The 10204-nt window shown below is 35.4% G+C and overlaps 1 protein-coding gene across 1 annotated transcript; it reads right to left on the bottom strand.

Annotated features, from left to right (window-relative positions):
• Positions 1-671: 671 nt before the first annotated feature.
• LOC451183 (putative tripartite motif-containing protein 51G) lies at positions 672-6849 on the bottom strand. The gene is given in 7 exon segments (XM_024347141.2): positions 672-1171; positions 2259-2359; positions 3303-3322; positions 4034-4264; positions 6062-6157; positions 6441-6549; positions 6551-6849. Coding segments are annotated over 7 exon segments (1356 nt in total).
• Between the last annotated feature and the right edge of the window lie 3355 nt (positions 6850-10204).

The following is a 10204-nucleotide window of genomic DNA, read 5'->3' on the forward strand; positions in this document are numbered from 1 at the left end:
TATGTATTGTATTTTATTTATATATGTTCGGGTGAATATCTTTCTCCACTAATGATGGAGAAAGATATTCTCCATCATTATTAACATCACTATAATTATTATTAACATCACATTATTAACAGCACTATAATAATGCATGAGCATTTGTATATAAGATGAGATTTACAAAGATAAGCCCAGCATAGGAGGTCAAATAAGATTACCTCAAAGTATAGATTCATAAATAAAACACATGGATAAGTATAATATTGTTAGATGAAGAGAAAGAAAATATTTCCAGGTTATCATTGAGTCTTTTTACTCCAAGATTTTTCATGAAGCCCAAGATCTCTACTTTCTTCCATTGATTTTAATTTCATTTAGACAACTTTGTCATCTATTATTTTACTTTGTGACGTTCAGAAATAATTTAAAAGCAGAGAATATATTCTATGCCATACATCATGGGTAATGATTTTCCAAAAATGATTAAAAAAGGAACCAATACACACGGTTTTAGTGTTTCCACCATATTTAATAGAAACACTATAAATGAGTTTTGATGACATTAGAATGCAAATAAAGACATTAAATATAACTTATTTGTCCCATTTGATGAGATGCAAAAAAGAGGGCTTTTGGGGATAAACAGGTTCCCAGAGCATATAGACACATTTCTGACTTTTCTCTGGTCAGAAGTGACTACAGCAAATGACAGGCCAGAGAGGAGGTGAGAAGGAGCAATTAGGGATGGTGTATATCAGGGAACTTCTATCCACATCAACAAAGCTCACGGTCCTACCTTCACAATCCAGGAATAATCCTACTGTGTCTGTAGGTCTTGGAACATATTGCATCACAAGTGGGGAGGTGGTAAAGAGACTGCAGTGAGTGTCCTCCTTAACACATCCAAGAAGAAAGAGTCCCACCTCTCCATCTATCATGTCATTCTGTCTCTTCTCTTTCCAATAATTGCTACAGACACCAAAAGCCCAATTCCAAGAGTGCCCCATGTTAAACTCCCAAAAAAATTTGCCAGATCTGAAAAAATCAGCCCCCCACTGAAGAAAACATTCAGATTTATCAGTGATATTGGGATCATCTTGAGGGTCACATCCAACCTTCATGCTTCTCAAATCTCCATGCAGGAAAATATGACTACTGGCTCTTGCATGCTGCAGAGTAAGATAAACTGCAAAAATAATTTTAAAAAAGTATAGATACATGTAATTAATAGAAATTAGAATTCTTGAGGGAAAAGTTATTCTACCAAGAATTTACTTTGCCAAGAAATTTGAAGTTACAAGGACAGGAGAATTTTGATTACAACAATTAAGAAAGTATAAGGGTGATTAATATTCTCTATAGGAAAAAACAATACCCTAAAAACAGACATTGAAAATTTATTGAAAACTTAAAAACTGAGAGTCGAATAAAAGACCAGCCTGTTTTAATCCCATCTCCAATGTAAAAGTGAAATATTATATGCCCTGAATGCCCTTTAGCTATCAAGGTAAATATTATTAAAATATTTCTTGTTCTTACATACTAGTGATATAATTTTGGCAAGAATGGGAAGATTTTAGCTTACTCAAGCACTGCTCTAGATAACTGGATAAAAGTCCACATGTTCAAATTATAAGTGGTAACTTAAGGCAGATTTTTGCAAAATCTTTCACTAGTCACTCTGCAGACATCCCTGCTAGCTCTAGACTGAAACTGAATTTTAAATTTTACACGTAGCTCTTCATGTTGTAACTAAACTGAAATTATCGTTTCCATTTTTACTTCCTATTTACAAAATATTTTTTCTTTTTATATATTAAGTCAAAATTTTACATCAATAATATATATTTATTGTAAGAAAATACTAATACTCCAACAAACTGCAGTGAACTCTATTCCCCAATGAAATGTTTTTAACAGTTCAAATGAAATACAGTAAAGCAATGTAAAATTTTTATGTAACCTTGGATTATTAAGCTTCCTTCTGAGCATTGTTCCATTTATTCAATTTTTTATTTCTTATGTCATTACATTTACCCAATATAGAACTCTATACATGTGAGCCCAGAATATATTTGTTTTTCACTATGTTTTACTCTTCATGTTATAAATTGGACTATAAACAGAAACACAGATATAAAAGTGTTGTATCGTCATATGGTTCACTTCCTGCTGAAATGAAATAAAGATTTGACGAAGGGTAAAATATTACCCCCATGATTCTAACAAGAAGTAATACATTGTGGGAATTTTGCCAATGGGCTGACACTCACCTCTGAATCCCTTGAGCCTGTCCATCAGTCCAATGATGGGCCCTGCACTGAACTCTGGATTCACAGGCTCAGACACTTGCAGCAGCACGGACTCATACCTGCAAGGAGAAAGATAGAGTTACCACATCAACAGCCAAAAAAATACATAAGAATCACCACCTTTATTTAAAAGACATTTCATGAGAATCCCTTTAACCCACACATTTGCTAATTCCAAAATTATCATTTTCTTTTTCAAATTCATTCTTATTCACAGTTCCTCATTTTCAAGCACGATGGAAAAGTCTATCTGACTGAGAATTCATTCAGATCTTTCTTCGTATTGCTCCAAATTAGTAAGGATCATTAGTCTTAAGACTGGGAGAATATTCAAAAATGAAATTCTGGGTTCCAGACCTCACCAGAAATTCCTGAAATTACTGTCTGGAAAAGTGGGGTTATTTTTAAGACTGCTGCATCTGTTGCTTCCTTCTCAAGGCCAGGGTGTTGAAACGTGCTCCAGGCAGGGAGATCTGCCTTTAATAGTTGAGGCTCTCTGGAGGCCTACACGGTTCAAACATTCCAAATAGTTTGTTTCATCTATTTTTCAGAATTATATATTTAAATATAAATTAGAAATCATCAACACTTTTCACTGCTAAAATACTTTCCCCTTTTCTCTCTGGCTTCCCCTGGTTGACTTTGTAGCCATGTAGTAAATGCAATATTTTCTCTTGCAAATATGAAGGCTTCTGAGCAATAAAAAGGAAATTAGGAATAGAGATGCTCACTTCCTTTATTTCTTTCATTTATTTATTTTTTGTTCTCTTTCTTTTTTATTTATTTATTTATTTTTGGTTTTGCAGAACTTTCATTGAACGGCTTAATAAAATCATTGAGTATGGCAACAAAATAGATGACTACATGGGGTGGGGGATGGAGAAAGTACAACCAGCACAAGGTAGTATCAATATCTGAATCACTTATACCTTCAATATCAAAGTTCCTGCTTGATATTTGTGAAAACTGAAAGAATCTGCTAAAATCTTGGTATGTACTCAGCTTTGTAATATGTCTCCAAAAGACTGTAAAAAAAATAGAAAGGCTTAGTGCTTTCCACAAGATGCATCTTCAACTAAGTTCATTGTGTGATATGGAGACAGTTTCTGAAGATATTATTTTCCTACAATGTTCCCTCCTGGAAAGCATTTTCTGTTTCTTTTCTCATGTAAATCCCAGTCTATCATATGTCATGAATTTATGTCCTGATAAAGTCTAAGTTTTGAAGACATTCTTTTTACAAGTGAAGGGAGAGGAGGCCCACAGAGTCTATGCTCTGCTGTAACCATGAAGAAGCTACTCAGTCATCTTTCCTAAGCCCTGTTACCGAAATGAGTGGACCGCAACATAATATTAGTGTGATCCTAGATTCCCCAACTTCTCCATCATGCCATGTCTCCAAATTAGCCTAAATGCCAATGAATCACTTCTCATTTTATCCACTTTCAAAAATCCTAAATATATAACTGACTTTTGATGGGAAATATTTCTTGGGGATGTCTGTTACCTTGGCCATTCCACATAGTTTTGTTGCTGGTGGATAAAGTAGGAGGGACCTTCGGTCTGCTAGAATCACTAGGAGAGGCTGTACCCTCCCAACCAAGTAGCATTAGTTATCGAATCGTGTTTTTGGAAACAAATCATGGAAGTAAAGGGGGAGACGGATTTCAGGAGAGAGGTAAAACACCCATCCACTTGAATCTTCAACATCATGATAACCCATGATCAGTCCGTACCTGGAATAGCTCCACAACTGCTTTATGGCACATTTGCCTCAGATCCTCATACATTCCTCTTAAAAGCTCCCTGGAATGTTCCATTCTGGCTTTGCTTTCATTGAGTTGCTGAAAAATGTCCTCGCCCTCCTTTCGCAGCCTCTCCAAGTGATGTTGCTCTTCTTCATGGAAAAATGCAACCATCTTATGATATTCAGCTCTGATTGCTTCTATCCTTAAACTCACATAATCCTGCAGTGACAATTAGTCAAAATAGAAATGTTTTATCCATCTTCTCTTGAATTTCACTGATTCCTCTTAGCATTCTGAACACCCAATATTTTAATCCTCAATCTTGTCAATTCTCAGATTCCACAAAATTTTATTCCTTTCATTTCTGTATTAATATCAACATAGTTGTTTCTGCCCAGTTATATTTACTTGATTAATGATAAAATGTTTTCTAAGATAGTTGTATAAAAATGGATTTCTCTCTTCCACACCACATTTATAGAAAGAAAACACAGTTTTTTCTTAAGAATCAAAATATCAAGTTATACTGACTAGGTAAGAAACCATTATTTCTATTTTGGAGAATTGGGGCAAGTTATGTAAAACCATTATATCACAAATGATGACATGACCACAGACTAGCATTGTCAACTCAATGCATTTCACCCAGCATAACATATTCTAAAAAGGTTTCATTTATTCTGTTCCAAACTCACCCTAATCGGCTACATAGACATCTTTGTGGTTCCTCAAACCCCCAAATAAATGCAAATTAAATATTACTGCACATGCTGTTTTCTATAACTAGAATTATTTTCATGTATATATACATATTTCTCATATATGTACTCATATATATTTCTCAAATATAGGTATATATGGATATTTGAGGAATATATACATGTATTTATGTGTACATATATATTCCTCATATATATACATATATATATGTATATACACTGACACCCAGATACACATATATATTCATATATTTATGAGGAAGAGGAAGGCAAACAGGAGAATATATATATTTGCTCCTGATCAAGATTTTGCTTCTCTGTGAATTTTTCCATGAGCCTTTTGTCTGACCACCCTATTTAGAACTCAAACCCTCATCCCCAGTCCCTGGACTCTGTGCTCCTTTTCTAACTTCCTGCTTGATTATCTCCAAAGACACTACTACACTCTAACACATCATATACATCACATATCTGCATGGTGGCCATTTGCTTTTCTCATTTCAATTGCAAGATTTGTGTTTTCTTTCTTCTTTACTCCTTAATTTTCTAAGTTGATATTTGACATAGACTAGGTACTCATAAAATATCTTTCAATGAATATTAGAATAAATTAATGAATTAATATTAGATATCATACCCTCAATATAAACATCCACAAAGAGAAAATCATTTCTAGAATTCTTCTCAAGTCCTTAGAGTTCTCCTTATATAAAATACTAGTTCCCATATTTCTCACATATTTATGTCTTCATCAAGACACAAGTCTACATTTCTCACCACTTTTCCCTTTATATGTGTTATGACTTATTCAATATTAATTAGTTCTGATATTTAATTTCATGCTTTCCCTAAGGTTGCACTCTTGCTCCTTCTGCCTGAAATGTAGCTCACATTTCAATATACTTACCCACCAGCATTCAATTTCATGCTGACTCAGCCTTAGAAGAGTCACCTGAAATTTCCATGACTGACAAATAACTCTTGTGTCCAGAATTTATCCAGGCAGCCCACTGGGAACAGTGTGAAATGGCCCAGTTTCTTGTATTTGTTGGAGTATTGCTATAGGTTTGTATGGAAACAGATGAGCATGCTTGGGTAACATCTGTGGTCTGATTAGAAATCCTACCAAAGAGTCACACTAACTTATATAAAAAATTAGGGTGTTTTTTTCTCAAGTGTTTTTTCCTTGTTTGTTGAATTCCAGAAACATTATGGGTTGAGATCAAGTTCCTATTTTAAGAGTCACCCATTTGTTCACCATAAGTTCCTGGAGAAGGTAGAGTAACACACTACTAACCTTCCAGCATCTGATTCTGTTGGTTGCCATATTCAGGTTTCTGAGATTTTCACAATCTTTTTCCCACAAAGACTGCATTTTTTTTAGGAGCTCCTCCTGCAAAAGAGCCATGAATTGAAGCACAAGTGAAGACAATAAAATATCATTCACACTCTGATATACGAAGGACCCAAAATGAGAGACAAATTAGCCCACAGAAAATAGAGTTTGCTTTGTTTCTCCTCATGTCTGTCAAATCTGAGAGATGTGAAGTCAAGGAAGCTCATAACAGACATGTTTAAGGGGACACAGAGATGGCATCATCCAATCTCCAAGGAAATAGACTGAGAAGAATTCCATGTGTCCTGTATAGAAATAGATCTTCAGAGGCATCACTTACCCAGCGTTCCTCAGCAGCCCACTCAGTGGGACAGTGTCTGTGACTCCGGTGCTCCTGAGAGTTGGAACACAGCAAACAGAGCAGGCTCTTGTCCACTTCACAGAACATCCTTTGTCTCTCTGTGCATCCCACATATTTGCTCCTCAGAGCTAAGGAATTGCCGGAGGCTGGCTTTTCTGGCAATGGAAGCCATGTTCTTCAAACAAATGTTAGTTTTGAGGTTTCTCTGCCGTGTTGTCTTCTTGCATTTAGAGCACTGAGCAAGAACTGCCATGTCTTGCCAGTTGAGGCAGAAACAGGGCCGGCAAAAGCTGTGCCCACATTCTATGGTGACTGGGTCTAGGAAGTAGTTCATGCAGATGGGACAGATGAGTTCCCTCTGGAAGACTTGCAAGATTCCAGAATTCATGTTTCTGAAGAAGAAAGAGCAGCATGTCATTTTGGGGTCTGGGTTGGTGAAAATCTGTGAACATATCACCATATGTGATAGCTATATTTTCCTCTTGACAGTGCTCATTAAAGCAGAACAAACTATTTCCTCTGTAACAAAAATTAAAAATTCATACACAAAGAGAGTCTTAAGGCTTTATAGCAGACACTACTGACTGGATGACTCACAACCTCTTCTACTCCTAGTTCCTGCCCATAACATAATGCAAATCTGTTCAAAAACCTATTCCCTGGATGTCGATATGAAACTCGGGTTTTAATCTTAAGTGGTCTAGAATAAAACATGCTTGTCCCTATTTCTCTATCAAATAACTACTGAATGACTGTGGGAGAGGTGTAGAAAACCTACATTGGGTAACAAAACATGAGAAGATGGTCAGAGGGTGCTATGACATATTTTTAGAGAGAGGGACCCAGAAGCCGGCTCTTTAAAACAAAAACAACCCCAGAACAAACCAATCGACCAGATAAACAAAAAGACAGCAATTAAACCAATCTAGGCTCACTAGGAGATAAAATAAATAATGAAAAATATTGGGTTTTTCTTATGGCTTAAATTAACTTCTTGTTTGGGCTACTCAAACTATGAACTGACATATAGTCAGTTTTTTAAAAACTGAAATATATATAATTATATTACTATGGTATTACAGTTAATTATAGGTGTTGACTTGACTGGATTAAATAATACATGGAGAATTGGTATAGCATTATTTCTGGGTGAGTCTGTGAAGGTGTTTGCAGAGAGACACGTAAGTTGGTGAGCTGAGTGGGGAACAGCAACCCTCAATGTGGGTGGACACTATCCAATCAGCTGGTAGCTCAGACTGAAGATAAAGGGCAGAGAGAAGGCAGTTTCCTCTCTTTCTCCTGAAGCTGATTCTAACTCAGCCAGGATATTGGTATCTCCAGGACACTAGCTTCATGAGAGCCTATGTTCAACTTCTCAGACTCCATAATCAAGGGAACAAATTCTCCTAGTGGACTTCCTCTCCTGTCCAGTGTCATGTGTAGAGTGAGGACAGATATATGATCTGAGGGACGCATTAGACAGTTTCGTTTTGTTTGAACATCATAGGGTATACTTACACAAACCTAGATGGTGTAGCCTACTACACACCTATGGTATACAGTATAGCATATTTTTCCTAGGCTACAAACCTGTATGGTATACGATAGGCAATTGTACCAAAATTGTAAGTATTTTCTTGTGTGTGTATATATATATGTACACATCCTATGGTTCTGTCTCTCTGGAGAACCCTGACCAATACAAACTGTAATCTTTGCTTTAGCAGTTTGAAGTCCTTTACCTGACTCTCTTTTACTAAACACTGCTGAATTTAAGTACCAACAGTGAAAATTTAAGAATTGCAAATATTTTTCAGAGGTCATCTGAGCCATTTCAAGGAATTTTTCATAGTTTCATCTGAGGTAAGCCTCAATTAAAATGACAACTAGTATCAAGTACCAAATCATTCTTTATACAGTTATCTGCTAAACAATTGTGTTTTGATTTCTAAGCTAGGGTATTTTGGAGAGCATTCTTATTTCCTTTAGTATCACCATTTTTAACTCATCATTGCCTCAGTAACTTAAAATCATGTCTAAAAGCTTAATGTTATGAAAGCACAACATTTACAGTATTCAATAATTATCCTTTTTTACTTAATTAACTGTACCAATATTTGTACATGCAGTACACATATATATGTTTTAATGTGAATTCCATATATCCATGATGCATACAAATCTATTGCAGCAAACACTAGATATCTAAAGTTTTTCAAAAATATATTAAAAACTTTTGGAACACACAAAATGACAACAATTAATAACCTCATGTCATAAAATGAATAGCAATAATATGAGTTACAAATAAGATCATTAAGTAAGTTTAGACAGTTAGATATTTTTATCACTGTAATTTACTCTTTTAAAGGAAGAGAGAAATAATTTTCTCCATATAAGTTGCACTCACCCCAAGTTTCTATGAATGTTTCCTGCAGTAATTCTTCCAAGAAAAAATTCTTTTAAGTATTCCCCAAGATCAGGAGTTCATTCCCTGCACAGTTGACTTTCAAAGGTCACCTGAATGCAGTTAACTCTAAGTGCTGTCCTCCTCTGGAGAAATATGAGCTTGTCTCTTCTACATCCTTTTATGTGAATCTTTGAAGACCACACCCACCTCTTTAGTGATATTTAGGGTATTAAGAATGGTGGAGACAGAGATGATTAGGTTTATGCAATATTTAATACACACCTTTTCATCACTGATTAAATTAGCCTCACACTATCATTGTAAAAACCACTGCCTGAATGAGGCATATCTATCATCAATCTTATTAGAGTAAACATATGCTAGAAATTAACTGAAATTAATACTATTTCTTGGGTTTCTTCCAAGGCACAAGCATTCCTCTAAGTGCACATTTATTTATTTATACCAAAGAAAGTTTCACCCTCTGGAGTGCAGTGGCACACTCTTAGCTCCCCGCAGCCTTGAATTCCAGAGCTCAAGTAATCCTCCCACTTCAGCTTTCAAAGTAGAAAAGACTAGAGGTTTATGCCATTGCACCTAGCTAATTTTTCATTTATTCATCAAAAATATTTTTTAAATTCTTAGTTGATTACATGTGTCACAATGACCAGCTGGATTAGAATTAGATTAGGTTTAAAACAATGAAAGAATCTGGGAGAGGGGGCAGAGTGTTGGTTGTTAATTAGGACATGGATCAAAGGAGATTACTGATGTGTTTAGAAGCCAAAACACTGACAGAATAAAAGCCAGAACTAACAATCCAATTGTGAATCTCTTTACTGTGGTATTTTCTGCCATTTCTGCTCCATAAGACACACCTTAACCACTTTGTTGTGCTATCTGCAGTATTCTATTTTAGTCTAAATAGCATTTTCTCTCAAATGCATTCCATTTCTCTCTCCTTCATCTTCCCTCCCTTCTTCCTTCCAGCTGTATTTTTTTACTAGAGAACATTAGTAGAATCTTCTCCCAAATTTCAGATTTCAGATACGCATCTGTAAAATAATCTTATGGAGACACATTTTAGTTGCTACTGAATACTTGGTTGTTTTCATAAGTTCACAGCATTACTACTGTCCTCCAAAAAACGGTTTCCCATTTCCACAGCTAATCTCATCATTGACTCTGCCATCTAGGTTTATTCTATGCCACTCTGGAAGAATCTGGAAAAATAAAATACATTTTAAGTATTCATCATGCACATGTACTGTATTGTATTTTATATATGTTCGGGTGAATATCTTTCTCCACTAATGGTTTGCATTTCAATTCT

Source organism: Pan troglodytes, chromosome 9 (genome assembly GCF_028858775.2).
Source record: "Pan troglodytes isolate AG18354 chromosome 9, NHGRI_mPanTro3-v2.0_pri, whole genome shotgun sequence".
NCBI lineage: Eukaryota > Metazoa > Chordata > Mammalia > Primates > Hominidae > Pan > Pan troglodytes.